This window comes from Mytilus trossulus, chromosome 3 (genome assembly GCF_036588685.1).
Source record: "Mytilus trossulus isolate FHL-02 chromosome 3, PNRI_Mtr1.1.1.hap1, whole genome shotgun sequence".
Classification (NCBI taxonomy): domain Eukaryota; kingdom Metazoa; phylum Mollusca; class Bivalvia; order Mytilida; family Mytilidae; genus Mytilus; species Mytilus trossulus.
Genome location: NC_086375.1, coordinates 26974640 through 26996299, shown reverse-complemented (window position 1 = coordinate 26996299; position 21660 = coordinate 26974640). Strand labels below are relative to the sequence as shown.

The 21660-nt window shown below is 34.0% G+C and overlaps 1 protein-coding gene across 1 annotated transcript; it reads left to right on the top strand.

Moving 5' to 3' along the window:
- Window positions 1-12755: 12755 nt before the first annotated feature.
- On the top strand, window positions 12756-15237 carry LOC134710590 (uncharacterized). Its single transcript, XM_063570963.1, has 2 exons — window positions 12756-13143; window positions 15086-15237. Exons 1-2 carry the CDS (start codon window positions 12756-12758, stop codon window positions 15235-15237), a joined length of 540 nt encoding a protein of 179 aa, XP_063427033.1.
- Window positions 15238-21660: the final 6423 nt, after the last annotated feature.

Genomic DNA, 21660 nt, shown 5'->3' with positions numbered 1-21660 from the left:
GTCTACTACCATCTCATCAGCCATCTCTTAATACTTGCCATTAGAGACACCATCATCTGTACCTCCTACATGTATAACTTCTGCCTACCCAAATGTATACTCCACTATGTCCACTATACCTACCGCCACTACCAGGTCCAGACCAGAAACACCTATGTCCACAACAGTTATGTCAAGTCCTGATCAAGATCAACACTCGCCGGATATATCGACTACTGTGCAGTACATCTTTGATCAGGATTTGATACAGGATGAGGATGTGGAATGCATACTTCCACAGATTTTGGGGTCTGAAGAACCTCAAACATTTACTCCAAAACCGCAACCAGTGCAGACTCCTCCACCTTCTTTGGCACAACCTCCAACACATAATTTAAACCAGCAAATATTAACCGCCCTATCTTACCTCCAGGAACTGTTACTAATAGAAATGACCCACAACAAAAAGGAAATCCAAACCCTCTCCTCCATCATTGCTTACCCAAGTGGGCAGTTTAGGCAATTCGAGAGAGTGCAGGGTCGTCACCAGACCATCCAAGACAGGTTGTCGAACCTTTCCAATCGCCCTTTCAAACAGTTATGTAGGAAGCCATATGTAAACAGATCTAAAAGTACAACGATAACCCAAAGTCAAATCTGTAGTAGAGAAAAAAGATCCCGGATATAAAGAAAATTGAATTAAGTTTATACTATCACTTTTTAGTCTGTATTGTATTTACTGTTTATCTATAACTTTAATCTGTAATTTATCTTTTTGCTTCACATTAAGTTTTTGGTGAGGGTCTGTTTCTTCATAATAGTTTAAACTTTGGGTGCATGATTATTCTTAATATTTGTCATTAAAAAAACAAGGAGTATGAGCAGCGCCGGATAAAAATAGAACGTATGCAAGGGCACTTGTTGAGAAATGAAAAATTGTAGCTGACAAGAGGCCTGTATTTCCACTCCCTCCGACCCTCTAATACATGATATTTAACGTCTTTATTCTGACCGGACTTTGTTTCTGACTTATTCACACAGCCTTTCATGGAGGAATAAAATTTTGAGAATGGAAATGGAGAATGTGTCCGAGACAACAGAAGGTCGAAAATAAGTCTTCAACATAGCGAGAAATTCCCGCTTCCGAAGGCGTTCTTCAGCTGGCCCCTAAACAAATGTATATTAAACAAGTTCAGTGCTGATGAACGTCATATTAAACTCCAAATTATACACAAAAAAATAAAATTGAAAATAATACAAGACTAAAAATGCCAGCGGCTCCCGATTTGGGACAGGCGCAAAAATGCGGCGAGGTCAAACATGTTTATGACATCTACACCCTCCCTCTATACCTCTATCCAATATAGAAAGGTAAACGCATAATAATAGGCTTATTTAGAATTCAGTGCAAGAGAAGTCCGAGGTCAAAAGATGTAACAAAAGAAAATTATCAAAATTACAATAATACATAAATAACAAAAGACTACTAGAAGTTAACTGACATGCCAGATCCAGACCTCAATTGAACTGATTAAAAGATTATGTCGTCATCATATTAATATCAGGCACAATGCATCCCGTTAGGGGTTAAGTATCATACCATCATAAAATATATGAGAACATAACCCGTGTCATGCCAACCGCTGGTTTTTTTTTAAATAAATATGTTTAGTTCCGATGCAAAAACGCTACAAGTGAATCAATATTAAAGCCAAAAATATGCAATCCTAAATGACCTGACAACATTATCGTAACTATTCCTTCTTTTTAAGTCTGTTTAATGTCCATTTTTGCTTTAATTTTGTTCCCCAGTGATCTGTCTTAACGATAAAATATACAATTTAAGCCTTGGATTTTCTAGTTTTATCAAATAATGCAGACAAAATATCAGATCTAAAATTTATGTTATAGGGGAGATAACTTATATTATTTGAGAGTTTACCGTTATAAACTGTTACATGGGGCCTATGAACAGATTGAAGATGTGCATAAAATTTTATAACTTTTTATAAAAGTGGGATGAAAATGCAAGAAAAAAATGCCAAATTCTGAAAGGGTTATTTACCTTTCAAGAACTCGCACATGAAAACACAACAATGTGACATGTCTTTTACAACTTTTCTTCTTTTAATCAGTATCAATTCAAGCCTAGTAGTCTGCATTTCGGTATTGACATGAATATCAATTATGTGGTCATTTTTATTAACTTCCTGTTAACAATAAATAAATAAACTAATCATAAATACCAGGACTAAACCTTTGATTTTTTATAGCCCAGGAATAGATTACCTTAGCCGTAACTTTTAGAAATTTGGATCCTCAATGCTCTTCAATTATATTCTTATTTGGCTGAATAACTGTTTTGATATGACGTAGACGAAACGCGCATCTGACATACTAAATATAATTCTGGTACCTTTGATAACTATTTACTTTTAATCTTCTTTAAAAAAAAATCTATGTACATGTTTTATGTAGGCCTGCTTGATATACTAAATATAATCCTGGTACCTTTGATAACTATTTACTTTTAATCTTCTTTAAAAAAAAATCTATGTACATGTTTTATGTAGGCCTGCTTGATATCAAAGATGAGGCGTTACAGTGACCAGAGGATATACTACACTTGAGGGAACATAACTATGATGAACAAGTTGCTGTTAGTACAAAATGTGGTCTGCATTCGTGTAATTTTCAAATATATTCAAAACATTTTTCAGTGTATATAAATAAAGGCAACAGTAGTATACCGCTGTTCAAAACTCATAAATCCATTGACAAAAAACAAAATCGGGGCAACAAACCAAAACCGAGGGAAACGCATTAAATATAAGAGGAGAACAACGACACAACAGCACACAGAAACGGACCAAGCAACAGACAATACACCACGAGAATAACAAATATAACATCAAAACCAAATACATGAATATGGGATAGACAAGTACCGTGCCACGTCTTATCTCAAAAATAAGAGAAAACAGAAACGACTCAACGTTAAAATGCAACACACACACAGAAACGAATAATATTATAACAATGGCCATCTTCCTGACTTGGTACAGGACACTTTTAAAGGGGAATAAAAGTGGTGGGTTGAACCTGGTTTTAAGGCATGCCAAACCTCGCACTTTAATGGCACAGTTAAATATAACATTGAAATGAAAACAAAAAATTACAGGACTACAATACAAATAAAAAGCAGAACATATTAGACAAAGAAAAGCATGATTAATAGATAACAAAAAGCATCAGGTTTAAAATTCAATACGCCAAAAACGCGTCTAGTACACACGAGACTCACCAGTGACGAAAAAAATACAAAATTGTACAGCACTGAAGATCAAAAGTTGAAAAGGTTTTGCCAAATACGGCATTGTTTGTATGTCCAGGATAAGAACATTCATATTATATAAAACAATTAACACTATTGCAAACAGTAAATTTTAACAAATGAATATGAAAGAGATATGCATAATGAAACTGAAGTAAAAACTAATTACAGAAAACTAAACCCGAATACATAACGCCCAGATATACAAGATCGAAAGTGAAAAAAGTACAAAGTTGTACAGCACTGAAGATCAAAAGTTGAAAAGGTTTTGCTAAATACGGCATTGTATTGTGCCCGGGATAAGAACACTATTATATAGAACGATTCATGCTATTGCAAACAGTAAATTTTAACAAATGAATGTGAAAGATATATTCATAATGAAACTAAAGTATTAACTTATTACAGAAAACTAAACCCGAATACATGATGCCAAGTTCAATACAGCATAGACACACCAGAATCAGTCCAGGCGTTAACGCAATTAAAAAAATGACGTCACATACGATGGCGAAAAGGCAAACGTTATGCTACATTTGAATTTATAAAATTTAGAAACAGCATGACGTCACACATGAATCCTGGTACTTTTGATAACTATGAAAAACTATAATTTAAAAGTGAGCTAGAATTAGGATTGCTTTAAGATTATATTAAAACTAAATACTGATAATTCATTAAAACAAAATGCATATTGCAATACTTATTAATAGCAATTAACTGTAATACATATATATGTCCAGTTTGTTATGAATTCAACTTCAAACGTAATTAATCGTACAAAATTAAATATAATTAATAAAGGCGGTGATTAATTTTTCTATCCGTAACACCTAAATATAATAAAAAGACGTCAACACATTTGACAAAATGAGAAGATGAGAATTACAAATATAACATTAAACATATAAACTAAATACATGAATTTGGGATAAACAAGTACAGAAACACGTCTTATATACGAATTCACATACAGCAAAACAGTCACAATCGGGAATAAGTCACGTTTGGGAATTAAAAGATAAGACGACATAATGACAAACCACAATCTACCATGTGGTAAAAATGTCCTTAGCTAGTTTGTTTAAAGAGACATCATATGGATCCATCAATTCGTGATGGTGTCCATAAAATTTACGAAGTGTCAATTTTAATCTGTCCTCTTCATAACTTTGTTGGAGCAGTTTCTGCGTAAGGAGCACACTCCTGTATATGAAGTCCGTAAGTGTGAACAAGCACGTGAATAACGTATCAATTGTGATATGTAAACACCATACGAAGGGGCAGAGGGTATGTTACTGCTAAGAAATGGGAAATTGATAATTGGAAAGTTGAAATCGTCCCGTTTATCATAGATTTTCGTGTGAAGTCGTCCATCTACGTCAATATTTAGGAAAAGATCAAGGGATGAAGCAGTCCTTCTAGTATCAGTATTATCCTTAATTTCAAGTTCACTAGGATATATGAGATGTAAGTATTGGCTGACGTATGGGTTGTTCAATGATAAAACATCATCAATATATCGGAAAGTAAAATTAAAGAATTTCGAAAGGTGCTTTTTCTTTTTGTCTTTTAGAAGGTTCTGAATAAATTCTGCTTCATACGAATACAAAAACAAATCAGCCAGCAGGGGTGCACAATTAGTACCCATTGGAATACCGACTGTCTGTTGAAAAATAAATCCTCCAAACTCAACAAATATATTGTCGATCAAAAAGTCCAGCATTTTAATAATATCATCTTCAGTATATTTTCTGGAAGATTCAGTGTGATTCTTTACAAAATATGAATTATTGTGTCCCAAAACAAGAAATTTGTATCTACGATTCCCATTTTTATAGAAAAAGCTCTGTTTTAAGAGATGGTGAAGTCGATCTTTCAACTGAGCATGGGGAATAGTAGTGTATAGCGTAGAAAAATCAAAAGTTTTTATGTTGCTGGAAAATTGCAAAGATTGGGATCGAAGGTTAAGCAGTAGATCTTTCGAATTTTTGAGAATCCACATCTGGTTAACACCACTGGTAGAATATATCTCCTCACAATATTTTTGCAGCCCATCTTTAACTGTAGAAAGAATAGTAGTCAATACTTTAAAAAGATGTTTAGTCGAACATTTTGAAGACCCAGCTATGTATCGTTCTTTATATGGAGTTTTGTGTAATTTAGGTATCCAGTATAATGAGGGCAAGTTTTCTTCGTTTTCTTTGATGTTGATACCAAAAGAAAGAAGGACAGATTTATGATTTTGTAAAATTTCATCCTTGGTAAATGATGTTAAAGAATATGTAGGATTACCAGTAGTTTTATCAATTCCAAGCTCTGTAGTGAGACATTGCAAATAATGTTTTTTACATATGAAGACAATATTATTGGAGGCTTTATCTGCCGGAACAACGACATATTTGTCATGCAAAGAGGATAAAGCATCCACAACCTTCGGATTCTGAAAAATGAAATGTAGAAAATTATGTGAAGTTACATAGTTCCGATGCAAAGACCCTATTGCTTGCACTTTTGAAATAGAGCTGTTTCTCAAACCACGCCACTTTTGGGGAACAGAATATTCATGCATAATTAATGTTGTTTACATACTGGTTACCAGTTCTGATCTGTTGGTTGCATCTCATAGAGACATCTGTGGTAACTTTACAGTCGAGGTAGGGGTTCTTTTAGAAGTTCGTAGCATATAAACGTTGAAAGTATGCCGCACAGCTCTATATTTTGACCTTGGAAAAAAATAGTGGTGTATATGAACTTTCCATTCAAGCATATGATTGTTTTCAAAACTTCATATGCTTTATTTATAATGTACATACATGATTCATCAGGTTCTGAATTTTTAATTTAAAGTGTATGTGTCCTTTTTTTGTAATTTAAGGCATTTATGTCATAGGAGAAGGGCCCAGTTGTTCATAAGTGTCGTTACAATGAAGCTAACGACTAGTTAAACTTTACAACTCGTTAAATTTGTATATTATACATTACTGTGGTAAATTTTGTTGTTAAAAAATATTTAACGACTGCGTTAACTAACAACTGGTTAAATAATTTAACAACTGATTAATTTAACAATTTCCCATAAATCCCAAAAAATTACCCAGAATTTCTTCACTTCCTATTTGAAAATGACTGAAGAGCAACCCCAAAGTAAATTCCCAGAATAAGAGGGCAGACTTTTTCCAGTATGGAAATGAACCTCATCAGTAGGAGAGATGTAGAAGAATTGGCTTTAATGAGAGGGAAATTCGGAAAGGATGAGACAGCTGATGCAAAAAACAAAATGTTGGAACAAATTTCTACTGAAGTGAATGCTCATGGTGTGAGCTATTGGCAAGTACTGACTACAAGAACCAAGTTTAGAAACCTCGCAAGAGATGCTAAAGAAAAAAAATGTGCATGAAAAGAGGGAGAGGAACAGGACAGCCATTTGTTATTCATATACTAGTATAAATTTTGATGAAATAATATTTCAGATGGGACACGATATCAAAGAATTCTCAACACCTCAGCCATTTGCACTGCTATTGGTCAACTCCTCAAACTTGGATGTTGGAGATTTATCCAATATCAATGATAAGGAATATGTTTGCTTTGGTGGCAATCATTTTTGGTAACAATGAAATGCATCTACTGCCATTCTCTTTTATTCTTATATAAACTTCTTTTACAAATGTATGCATATACTTCTTCTGTTGCTACTGCAACTCTTGCCATCATTGAAAATACCGAACTCATGAATATTCAAAACAGAAGGTCTTTTAACAAATGGTAAAGCCAAATAATTTAAATTAACACACATAACGAATGATAACAACTGTCATCTTCCTGACTTTTACAGGCATATTCTAATGTAAAAATGGTACGTACGGCGAAACTTATCTTACATTCTACATAGATTGTTCACGGCCGAGTCATTCGCCTTTCTTGTCGCGATAACTCTCCAATTGCTGCTTTTCTATCTGTTAGATTGCTTCGAATGTATCATTAGAAATATATAATTCGTTTGTGAATATCGTGTCACAAATTACTAAAGGCTTTATACCAAACATAAATAGTGAAATATGAAAACCACCTTGAAGAGAATAAGTTCAGTTGTCAATTCGGATCCAAAATACAAGATAAATCTGTCCAGACCCATGAAGAAGATATGTATGCTTTGATACACGAAGTAAATGAATTCCTGGTCTTTGAATCGTTTGTAAGATTTTAAATCTACATTATCTGCAATAGTACATGTTCAACAATAATGCCTTCCATTTACTCTTAGATGTTAGCAATGTTTTTTCACATAACACTAGATATAGTGAAGAGACCATACATGTTTGGCCAACATTTCAAAAATATTTATAGGAAGTGCTTTGAAAAAAAATGGGGAGTCGGTTTCACGAAAAAAACCTTGCGATTAAGATTGATCGGTCATGAATAATTCAGTAGGCTTCAGTGAAACCGACTCCCACTTCTGAGAAAGAAGTTGATAATCAAGAATTATTAATGAACGTCTCATCCTTTGCATAAAACAGTTCATCAGAAGGTACTAAGGACTTCACAACTAATGCACCATGGTTATGAGATATAAAATGTGTGTACTGACGGTAATGATATTTATATTACATACAGTGTTCCTTAATTGGTCTTTGAGAACATAAACTTGACCGTTTGGTCTGGTTACGGTGATATCCATATGACGTGTCTCTGTACTTATATATCCCGTCAGTGTTTTTTTTGTATTCTTGTCTTTCATTTTTGCTAAGGGGCTTTGAATATATTCTTTTTTGATTCTTTTTCTCTAGTTTAGCTGTATTTGGCAAAACTTTTAGGAATTTTGGTCCTCAATGCTACATCGTACTATATTTGGCCTTTTTTTTTACTTTTTAGGGTTCGAGCGTCACTGGTGAGTCTTTTGTAAACGGAACGCGCGTCTGGCGTGTGTACTAAATTTAGTCTTGGTATCTATGATGAGTTTATTTTCTTTCCATATCACGTGGCTCTGTACTTATACATCCAATAATTGTACCTTGATTTTTTTTTCATGGTTTTTTGTTATATATTTGTTTGTTTGATAGTGATTTTGGTTATAACACAATGTTAAATGTTGCACCTATTCTGTCTATTCACACATCGTTGTCAATATGAATGAACAGTTGTTGCATGAACGTGTAGCTTGTCAGTCGAAAGATAGAGTATTCTTAAAACATATTTGTAGTATACGCTCCCGCTTATGAAGAGCAATGCCAACTCTTTCAATTTGTCTTTTACTTGAGAATGGGGAATACCTGTGTAAATTGCAGAACTTTTTTTTTAAAACAGTTTCACTATGAATCTGAAGTCCGGCTCTGATTGCGGATAAAATTCATGTTAATAATTTATAAAGAGAATTCGCGGAGCACTTGGAAGACTCAGCAATATACTGTTGTTTGTAAGGAAACTTATATAGTTTATACTTTAGGTATCCAATACAGTGATTGAAGATCTAGTTCTTTATCTTTGGTTGAAAAGAAACATATAACAGACAACATATTTTTGCCGTCCACCGCCAACCGACTTGAAAATGTGCGTGTCAGGAATTGATCTTAACGGGAAAGACGTTGAATTATAACATATTTTTCATCGAGGTATGTCAAGTGTTTTGCAACATTCGTGTCTTTAAAGATTTATGTAGCATAGGTATTGATAGACCAATTCAGTTTCTTAATTCTGATTTGTATCAACGACCTTAATCCATTCGAACAGAGTATCTTCTTCTTTCTCGCGTTTTGTCCATTGTCTGGTATAATCCTCGAATTAATACATTATTTTGAAATGATGAATCAGGGGGTTTAGACTCGAAGTGGTCAAAGAAGAGGGACGAAAGAAACCAGAGGGACACAGTCACTAATAAATCAAAAATAAACTGACAACGCCTGGCTAAAAATGAAAGAAGACAAACAGTCAAACAATAGAACACATGACACAACATAGAAAACTAGAAAAATAAGCAACACGAACCCCACCAAAAACTAAGAGTGATCTCATGTGCTCTGGAAGGGGAAGAAGATCCTGCTCCACATGGGGCACCGCCGTGTTGCTTATGTTATAACAAATCCGGTAAAAAGTCTCTTTCGGTAAGTCACATTCATGAGACAGGATATAGAGATCCTGCAACACGTTTGTAATTGAAATTTTAGGTGCAATTGGTTTGGTATAGGTATACGAAACGATTGGTACAGACGGATTTCTACAATTGGGACGTATTTTGGATTGAATAAGTCTATTGCCAAAGTTAACGCCCTCAACACATTGTTTGCAAAAGAAAATTTAAGAAAAGATCCTTTTCAATGCGACCTGCTTTGACAAGTCTGTGACTTGCAGTATGCGAAATGATTTGCTGAAAGTTAGTATTGGTTTTGAATGAGGGTTTTAACATTGGTTTCCAAACATGAATTGACAAACCAGTGGATAAAAAATCGAAAGATATACCAAATCATTCTACAGATCTGCTCGTCCGACAATAATCGTGCTATTGCTGTGATAATTGTTTACAATCTCATTAAAATCCGATGTTCTGATACGCTACCCTCCACTAACATCTGAACCAACTTGATATTGGGTCATGTCCCGACGACCTTTGTAATGGCCAATCAGATAGCGTCTGGCAAAATCCTGCCAGGCAGTTCGGGATTATTAGAAATTTATGTTTGATCGATCGGTTCCGAGAGCAACCGAAGAGAACAGTAACAATGGCGGCGCCCATGTCTGAGAAGTTAACTCCAAAAAAAACATACTTACCGGGAAATATTTGCGTTGTCTGTGGATTTTCTTTCATTCAGAAAGTAAAGGAAGCCAACGGAATAGAAGTTGAACATAAATATTTTGATAGGAAGTTAAAACTAAGCGAGGAGCGGAGGAAAAATATTAACAATGTTGTCGGACTCGAGTGTAAAGGTGAGGGTGTATGCCAGAAATTTTATTGTTCTGTTGAAAAGGTGTTAAAAACGGAAAAAGAGTCAACAGATTTAAAAGGAAAATTAAGACAATCGACAAAGACTGTAGAAAATACTCTACTTGTGTCAGTTCCTTCCCCAAACGTGTGTCAATTTCAAAAAGAATGCTACGTAGTCCAGCCAGTTTTCAGCCAAGTAAAAAGTCAGACATTGTACCAATAACCACCATGCCATTCAATGACATTACCAATACACCAAATGTAGTAAGGTCCTTACCACAGATTTTACCAAAACCAACACAACAGAAATTGACTGAACCAAGCAAAAAGCCTGCAAGACGATCACTTGATCAGTCATTTTCACCCAGTTTCACAGGAGAAGTTGAGGTAATTATCTGTTTATTTGATTATGTTATTGTTATGTTTATTACTTTTAGATTATTTGCACACTGTACATGTGATAGTACGTACATCAATCATTAGTCCAAATAATTGGTGGAGGGTAGCGTATCAGAACATCGGATTTTAATGAGATTGAATTGTTTAAATGGATCCATGAACGAGTGTGAGAAAACGAAATTTATAGGAAGTATATAAATATATAATTTATAGTCAAAATGAGAACTCCAATTCCGAAATAAACGAAATTTATAGGAAATATATAAATATAATTTTTAGTCAAAATGATCCATAATGAGAACTCCAATTCTGAAAAAAATGAAGTCCATTGCATCACTGATGCGTCTTTTGTAGACGAAACGCGCGTCTGGCGTTTATATACAATATTAATCCTGGTATCTCTGATGAGTTTATTTGCAATACAAATGATAATACAATATTGAAGACATTGTTATATTATATTTAACTTTGCCATTTAAATGCGAGGTTTGGCATGCCATAAAACCAGGTTTAACCCACCACTTTTATTCCCCTTTAAAAGTGTCCTGTACCAAGTCAGGAAGATGGTCATTGTTATATTATTGTTCGTTTCTCTGTGTGTTCCATTTTAACTTTGAGTCGTTTGTGTTTTCTCTTACTTTTGAGATATTGAGATAAGACGTGGCACGGTACTTGTCTATCCCAAATTCATGTATTTGTTATTCTCGTGGTGTTTTGTCTGATGATTGGTCAGTTTCTGTGTGTGTTGTGTCGTTGTTCTCCTCTTATATTTAATGCGTTTCGCTCGGTTTTGGTTTGTTACCCCGATTTTGTTTTTTGTCCATGGATTTATGAGTTTTGAACAGCGGTATACTACTGTTGCCTTTATTTATAGGAGATGATTATTGCAGTTTTGGTAGACGATGTCGATTATGAGAAGTGTAAAAAAAATCACACATTTTAAAATGTTTTATACATGTAAACTTTATATTATGTATAATGTTTTAAACCATTGGCCCATATGAGCGTAAAGTGCTTTTCAATAAAGAATTTATATTTTATTTTATTTCAGATTACTGGTTGTTCATTTAACCAAGTTTCTAAAGTTGTAAAAGGGCTATATATATTACAAGTGGATAAAAGATCAACCGTTTATTTTATTTTTTTAACTTTTGAAGCGTAGAACTGCGATTTGCTATTCATCTGCAATACGTATAAAAAGATGTGGTATGATTGCTTCTGAGACAACTATCCACAAAAGACGAATATGACAGATGTTAACAACTATAGGTCAGCGTACGTCCTTCGACAATGAGCAGAGCCCATACCGCATAGTCAGCTATCAAAGGCCCCGAGGAGACCATGTAAAACGATTCAAACGAAAAAAAGAACGACCTTTTTTAAGTAAAAAAAAAGAACGAGAAACAAATATGTAACACATAAACAAACGACAACCACTGGATTACAGGCACATACTTAAATAATGTGGCGGTGTTAATAATGTTAGCGGGATCCCAACCTTCCCTCTGGGACAGTGGTATAACAGTAGAACATAAGACCGAACTACAAAAATCAACGTCAGATGGACAAAAAATACAAGTGGACGTGGCCGGGTACTTATACATCCCGACACAATGAACAGATCTAAGAGTACTCGTAGTTATTTGACAGCTAGTTTAAAGCCACTAACGACTATATAGTATAAAATTATTGTTTCATTGTATTGCTTGACCCTCGTGGGTGTAATTTTGCAATAAAGATATTAAAAAAATCGTGCATCGAAGACTAAAATTATTAATCCGTACTTATCCAACGTCCAATGGATTTATTGTAAAGACGTCTTAAACAGCCTAAGAAAAACATGAACGGGTGGGTACACTCATTTGTGCTGAAATTAAGAATTAAGTGACAGTTTAATTGTTGTACCTGAGGAGTTGCACCTTATTATTATTCAAAGCTTGTTATCATATCAGATGAATATAATTATTTTTTTCACGCAATCATCCTCTTTAAAGACAAATCCCTCTATTGTTTCTGCGCATTCCGCCTTGCGACGCCTTTGTTTCGTTTTTTTCTATGACGTGCGTCAATTTTTCCGCGAAACATTTTAAAAGACGTCGGCGCCGATATACTATAGCGGCCATGATGGCTCGATTTAAGGGTCGCTTTGTACGACAGCAGGAGAAAGACCGACGTGTACAGTTATCTGAACTCGTTTCCGATAGAAATGTAGCCGATCATACAAAAAACACAGAAACTACGGACACATACCAGTCTATCTGGCTACCAGGAGAAAGACGGATATTTGAGCCATACCAAGTTTCAAAAGATTTGAAAGCAGGATGCACCGACTGTGGGAGCACCTTGCATATTACAGACATAGTGACTAAGACAAATTGTGGTTTAGGTTTAATAATGTATATTCTTTGCGAATGTGGAAGTATGAATGCTATCAAATCAGGAAAAGTCCATCATGATGCTGCAAAGTTTAAAACCAGACCCATCTTTGATATTAATTCTAAAGCTGCAATTGGTAAGTTTATAGTGTTCATGCCTACACACATATAACATATCCAATATAATTCACATAAAACCATATTGTTTCTGCATCGAATTCAGAATTGCAAAAATAAATAACGGCGTGCACATTTTGATGTGGCTTTATTTTATTCTTATATGAAATGTAACCGTTGAAGCAACAAACGTAAAGCAGTAGACAATATTATCTATGATAACACTTCTAATCGTTTTCATCGAGAAATGTACTTTTATTCTTTGTATAAATATTTACATGTTAAAAACAACATTAAACACAACTGTATTTAAATAAGCAACAATGTCATTTTATTTTGAACATGTAACGTTTTGTATGTGACGTCATCAAAAAGAGTGCTTTCAGTGACGTCACAGTAAGCAAGTACCCGAATAGTGTAAAATGTTAAACTATAGTATCGTTAATAAATTAATTACCGTTCCAATTTTCAAAATAAAATTGTGCGAACAAAGAGTTTTTGAAAATATGGTGTACGGATTAATTGACTGGTTAATTATTCCTTGTTTAATGATCAATTATAATCTATCTAGAGATATAAAAGCTGCTAGCAGTTGGATCGACATTAAGATTTTATTCTTAAAAGAAATAAATATTTTGAATACTTAATAATAAAAAAAATAGGTTTTTTTCATTTGCACTCAAGACCACATTTCTTTATTTTTATAAAACTTAATTCTTTAAACAATGCGTTATGAGTAAAAATAAGATGTCAGAAATCATTATATATATGTGACCTGTAGAAGTGATTATAGTTAACTCTTGTTATTAAATCCCTATCTTTTGATGTAGATATGCCCTCAAAAATAATTTAATGAATTTTTTGTCGATGTGTACGAATGATCTACGAATGGTGTAAATTGCAATTTTGATATCAGAAACATGTACATGTATGCAAAAGTAGCCTATACCGCTAATATGACAACAAGACATTCCTTGTATTTATTTGTATATGCATACATGTACAATTAAGTTGACCCGCAAAATAGTATTAGATACGGATTTTTTTTTTAAACAATTTTCCCCAAAACTAGTCATGGTTGATATTTACGTATTTGTGAAAGGATCCTGCTATTCAAAGACGACACAAATTCCTAGAGAGGGTCCCGGTACTTTACTAGATCTTCTAGATCATTGAAGCTTCTTTGAATAAAATACGCCGTGTTTTTTATATTCCGAGTTTATATGCGATAAGCAAAAATGATCGGCAAGATAAGATGTTCACAACAATTGCACGGAGTTCTTGTTTTTCAATGTTGATCTAAAGTTGTCTGTTTACATGGTTTACAATTACAAAAACTAGAACACACTCGGGGTCGGTGATATCATTGGTCCGTGACTGAATTAAAATAACGTGTTAGCCTTATTATAGCCTGGTTTTTTTCTATTGAATTCGTATTGTTATCTTATAGGGTCATGCTGATTAAAATACTACAATATGTAACAATGTGACAATGATTGAAATTAGTAGTGTCAAGTATGTGATAATGACCACAGGCACTTGTCTCAAAAAAAAAATTCCTGTATACCTTAATATAACACAAGGTACTTAACTAATTTTTTGAATAATGACACCCAGTCCCAAATTCCCGTTATTTTTTTTATTTCTCGGTTGTCAAACCTTCTTAAACTTAATATGCCGTAACTCTAAATTGATTTATCTACACAATGGTATATGACACGACTATCATTGTTGTCGGGATCATTAGTAGCAGGCCTCAGAAGTAGGTTTTTTTTCTTTCTGACAGGATTTATCTGACCTAGCTAGACTCTATAGTCATCGATCTTTGAAATTGTTAATGGTATGTGATACTTGTAGAAAAATCCTATATTACTCTTTAAAAAAAATTAAACATTAAATCAATAACCAGCAAAGCAGGCGAGATATTCCAGTGTGTATACTCTTGTTCCTTTTTTTTCACAGCAATGTACGACACTGGATTGGGAGAACACAAAACAAACAGATTTTTAGCAGATTTAAATATTCCTGGAATCAGTGCATCATCACTGGCGAAGCGTGAAAAAGAAGTTTCAAGATCGATCAAAAAAGTTACCGATGAGTCGACAGATCATTAGAAGAAGAGAAGAATGCGTCCTTTTCAAGGTAACTTAATCTTACTTCGTTTCTTATCATAGGACGACCCAGTTTGTATGAACTTTTACTGAGGTTGCAAGTAATATGAAAAAAAAACATTTTCTAGCGATAGCTCTAAACTCATTTTAATTCGAAATAAGTAAGGGGAAACGCTGATATATTTGTTTTTGTTTTAGTACGTGCCATTTTCTTTAAAGTACACTAGACTCAGTAGATAAAAATAAGAAGAAACGGTCTCATCCCATTGAAAAAAACTATCCATCAGAGACAAATGACACAACTAGGTCAGTTGGTTTTCCCGTGTGAATGGTTTTAAACTAGTAATTTTGGGGCCTTTTATAGCTTGTTGTTCGGTGTGAGCCAAGGCTCCGTGTTGAAGGCCGTACTTTAACCTATAATGGTTTACTTTTTAAATTGTTATTTTGATGGAGAGTTGTCTCATTGGCACTCACACCACATCTTCCTATATCAGTTTACGACCTTCAGAAATAATCAAAACCTGAATATATAGTAAGCTAAAAAAAAAACGCGATATTGCGCAACCAACAACAAGCACCCAATAAATTGCAGGCTACGGACAGCTGCCTTTTTATACGAACACAAACAATTATTTTTTGGTCGAATATTGGTATCACGCCGTCGTCAACGTCGTCCGAATACGGATGATTTTATTAAAAAAAACTTTAGTATATAAGTAAACAAAAATAATTTATGGGGTTTTGGTTACAACAGTTTAGAAATAAGGTGCAAAAAGCGTCAACATTTAACTTCTTTTGATTTTATCATAAAATAAATTATTGGGGTTCTCTGATATGCCGAATCCAACCGTTTATTTAGATTTTTTATTTTTGGTCCTGTTTTCAAATTGGTCTACATTAAGTTCCAAAGGGTCCAAAATTAAATTTAGCTTGATTTTAACAAAAATTGAACTTTTGTGGTTGTTTGATATGCTGAATCTAACCATGTATTTTGAGTTTTGATATTTGGACCCCGTTATCAAGTTGGTCCACATTGAGGTCTACAGGGTCCAAAATTAAACTTTACTTGATTTCATCAAAAAATGAATTTTTGAGGTCCTGTGATATGCTGAATCTAACTATGTAATTATAATTTGGATATCGAACCGTAAACGGTAAATGTCCAATTCAAGATTTCTAAGTTCTTAGGCCACATTCAATCTGTGTCAGAAACCTATGCTGTGTCAACTATTTAATAACAATCCAAATTTAAAGCTGTATCAAGCTTGAATGTTGTGTTCATACTTGCCCAAACTGTTAAGGGTTCGACCTCTGAGCACTGTGAATCATTGTATTAACTGTTGCTATATAAATAATCTTGCTAGATACATATATATGAAATCATATACTTTTCTATGTACATATTTGGATCTGCTAATAATAGTTTTTAAACAGATGACCAACTAGCACTTTTTAAAAGTATTAAACGATTTTTTCAACGAATTCACAAATACACTTTGCATTAAAAAAATATGACCTCTACATGAGTGGTTTGTAAGAAGACAGTAAGTGTCTGAATGCAGTTTTATTTTCACCTGTTTTCGGTACTTCGTAAGTGGTCATCACGACTAGATAAATGACTAAAACGAATTATTTAACTCATATTAACGACTTACATAACTTGTTATAACGAAATACTTAGTCGTTATTCAAGTTGGCTTAGTCGTGGGGGAAGGGGGGGGGGGGGGGGGGGGGGGGTGGCGGCTATGGATTTTTTTCAAGTCAAACTATTTTTTTGGGCGACAAGTCGAAAATATTATTTTTTTCTTTCAATTTTAGCATTACGTATAGTGACAGCTGAGGGAGAAACAAATAATTTTTTTTTCTCCGGGTCAAAAACAATTTTTTTTCCCTCCAAAAACTTGAAACTAACTTTTTTTTAAAAATAATCCATAGATACACCCCCCCCCCCCCCCCGAAAATCAAATGGTTGCTGCCTTATCTAAATCGTATTATGAGGAGTAAGTTTAGTCGTTAAATCGATTCACATAAGTTGCCATAGCGATTTAATAACCCAGGATTACGGATAAGCTAAATTGAGATAACGATTTAGATGATTTGTTAGAGTGAATGAGTTATTATAGTGGAGCGGCGAATGTTGAAAAAGTCGCTTAGTTAACGATTTTAAATTACCTAAATACCTCATGGAATTTTAAGGTCCTAAAATGTTTATCGATTATTCAGCTTTAGAAAAATATTTGTCGTCAATATCAAATGTGGTACAAATGACGTTAAAAATAGCGTTTACTGACGTTACCCAACTTGCATCGAATACCCCACTGCCGATTCGGTAGTCAAATTTCACAACAAACCCGTTCTAAAAAATAATTTTTGAATGAAATTGGTAAATATAGTTATTCGTGAACTTCATACAATGTAAGGGCATTTCCAAATAGTCCTAAATTTAATGCTTAATGCAACTGAAAATGGTTGAAAATAACACTGTAAAAATCACCGTTTTTCATCTAGCATTATTTGCACATGCAGTATAGGTGTATTTTAAAGGCACAACAATGAAGCCGCCGTATAATACTTCAATCGACCCGATTTACTTTTTGAAGTTAATTCCTAATAATACAAATATTTGACTAAATATCTGCTTTTTATCCAGATTTAAAGTCCGAATATTTGTCACAGATTTACCGACATTGTTGTGGTTTCCAGTTATGTCACACATTCAGAGATTTAGCGAAGGTCATTTGTGGTCATTTTTAAGCATATTACTTGTTCATTTTATAATTTCCAAAGCCTTGTGATTAATTTATGTTGTTTGGTATTGTTGTATACTCGTTTTTGTTGAATTGAACTGGGAAAGTGAATTTCATTTTAGGGTTCGTTTGGTTTTCAAGTGTGTTTGATTTGTTTTTCTATTCAATCACATGGACAATTTAACAATCTCGTTAAAACTGGTCCCGCTAGATGCCAAAAAAAAAGGAAAGTGGAAGTTTGTGTTGGCAAATGCATTATCTGCGCTTCTGTTGTTGGTGAAATATTAATAACACCAAGAGAATCTGGAAGAAAAAGTCTGATTACTGCTGCAGCAAAGAGACGTGATGATGATTTATTCAGTTATTCGAACGAATTCTGCAATAAAACAGCAAGTGAATTACCCGTATTTAGGTATCATAGGTTATGTTATAAAAGCTACACAAGTAAGCAGAATTTAAAATCAGTATCAGCTGAAAAGGAATCACCAGATATAGATTCCGATTTATCTATAAATTGTTTGGTGCCTGAAAAAATGATCACAATACATAAAAGTGTATTATTTGCAAAAAAATCTCATAAAAGGGTGAAAACATTACATACAATTTCATTTGCTGAAAGGTTAGTCAATCTTATAGATGCTGCTTTTAGAGCATGCGACGGTGAAATGATTACTCGAATAGAGCAAGATAATTTGCTCAATAATGCAGTGTATCACGCAGCATGTCTGACCGCAAACTTGGCATATAGATCAAAATCCACTGATCAATTTGCGAATGATTTGGCATACAAAGACCTTATTCTTGACAAAAAGTCTCTTGTTTCATCATCACTTTTGTCAAGGTATCAGTCTTTTTTACCTGATAAAATAAGTAAGACATACTGTAATTCCTCTAAACATAAGGCTTAACTTGAGAGGTGCTAAAAGGATGCCATTGCCTTTTTTGCTCAACAAGGACAATATAAATCTAGCATTGTATTTGCTAGCGATATTTCCATTGGAGACGCTGTTAAGACAGCGAACAACATCAAAGCATAATTTTAAAAGGTTGAGATAAAAGCCGACTTAAGTACATGTAGCTCCACCAAAACCAATGACAAATCGGTATGCATGTACTTTATGATGCAGTCTCAATTTTATGACAAAAAAATGAAAAATGTTTATATATCTAGGGATTATTATCGTGCAAATAACCAAGTACAAATCATATCGTTGGAAATATCAGAAGCAATGTTGTCAACCTGTTTGATAAGTTTTGTTACTTGTCTCTTGACAAATTCTTTTAAAAAATTTTTCTTCAGTATCAATGAATATTTCGCATGACATTCGGAGAAAATGTGCTAATCTCGCAGAGTGCCTGCTGTCAAATTGTTATAACATAATTACTCCATTTAAAGTCTTATTATGCCGGTCGTTCATGCTCTGGGTGGATGTGACTTCACTTCAAGTTTTTTTTTTGGAATCGGTTAAAAGTCGGTATTCAACCTCTTTAGGACAAAACAACCAAGCCGTTTCGGTAATCTTGTAGCCTTAGGTCACATTACGGCCTTCAACAATGAGCAAAGCCCAAATGGCCATACCGCAGTCAGCTATAAAAGGCCCAGATAAGACAGTGTAAAACAATTCAAACGAAAATCGATCGGCATGTGAATTCGTATTTAAGCATCACGTACTACGTACAATGTGGCAAGGCAAAGTTTGGTTGTCGGCAGATCTAGCCAACCGAAGTAAAGGCTCCCCATGTGCCTTTGTTGGAAAACTGCGCAACATGACAAGTTAGAGCCAGTTTTCTTTGAGGGACAAATGGCATCGGACTTTCTACAAGATCTAATTAGTTCATGTAAGGGGGAAAACATGCTAGGCAGCACGTGTTTGCAAGGAGGTCTTCCTTGTACTGATTTATGCTTTTTGTAAAAATGTAGGTAGTTGAAATGAAATATCATGAAAACAGTTCTTGTAATGTAATATTTGGTAACTTTATTTTAATTTGCTATAATGTTTTCGACGTTTCATTTGGAATGAAAACAAACTCATCATAGATACCATAACGATCATGTCTTAATTTTAGGAATTTATTCTACAACACGCTTGCACTAATTGAGTAATATATCAAACTCCAATAACTATATTAAATAAAAAGGTATCTTGTATTGAGATAGTTTGAATTCATTTTAAGAAAACTCAGTGACACGTCGAATCCTTGAAAACTGAAACGATTTTTTTCATGGCTGCATATTTGGTTTGATTTATTAGCTATGCATTTCAGATACTCTTTGAAAACTTTTTAACTATTAAAGTATTCAAGAAATGCTATTTGTCGATGTCAATTATCAATGTTAATATGTTCTTGTTCTTCATAAGGCATTATTTGTATGTACCATGGACTACCTTCAAAAAAGTTAAATAAAACGTTGTTCTGACGTCATGTGCAAATATGAAAAAGATTTTGTATGAACTAACGTTTTTCTACATAATACTACTCGTATAATTTATTGAATAGATTATTGATTTTGAAAAATATCAATGGTATTGTTTCTCTAGATGAAAATAGGATTTTTTAAGTGATGACCTTTGACCTTGATTTTCGATATTATTGTACCAGATTTGATTTAGACGACACATATTTTCAAAAAGTACAGGATTTCAGCTTTCCAGTGGGCTATTAAAATCCCATGAGGTATTTAGGTAATTTAAATTTCTGAAATTGTCCTCTCCGCCGCTCCACTACTAAGCCATGACAACGACTTAAAATGTATTAACACAAATCTGTAAATTTAAATAAAAAAGGTGAGAGACGTGAACATTTGAATAACTTTATTAAAAAGTGTCACAATTAAATGTGTTATAAGGTAGATAATGTCTTAGACTATAAACGCAAAATAAAATGAGACTTTCCAATACTGTTTTGGCGTGTTTGCAGGATGAGTGGCTCTGGTAGTCCCTCGAACACATCGCCGTGGCATAGTTTCAACGATATCGAAGGGTTTAAAGCTAATGCCGATTGACGGTACATCTCATTCTAAACAGATAAACCGTACTCTGTAAAATGTGCTCCGAAACTACATTTATTAGACTGAGTATAACAAAATCAAATCTTGTAAAAGATACAAGTTACAGTATTTAATGACATTTCATCAATCAAAAAAGTGACAACATAGTGTAAAATTTGATTTATAAATTTTTAATTTTGCAATATTTTTTTTGGCATGCGGAACCGATGTGCACGCAACTGCGTGTTGGCGTATAGGGAGCTACGCGCCTGCAAGTTACCATTTAATTTAATAATGTTTGCTTTCATTTTGATAAATCTGTGCCTGTATATTTTCAGCACAAATGAAGAAACAGAAAATATTCCAATAAAAATCAAGTACGATATGGGTTGGCAAAAGAGAGGAAGTGGGAGGAAGTATGACTCTATGTCAGGTGTTGGGGTGGCTATAGGGAACGAAACTGGTAAAGTGCTGGAACGTGAAATACGGTCAAAGAATTGTAGAACATGTTCATATTGGGAAGGCAAGGGAACAGAGGCAGCACTTCACGACTGCCCAAGAAATTGGTATGGGACATCAAAGGGCATGGAACCGGATGTAGGTGTTTCATTAATTAAAAAATTAGAAGAAAAGAAATGTACGGTGTCAACTCTCATAATGGACGACGATGCCACCACAATGTCAAAAATT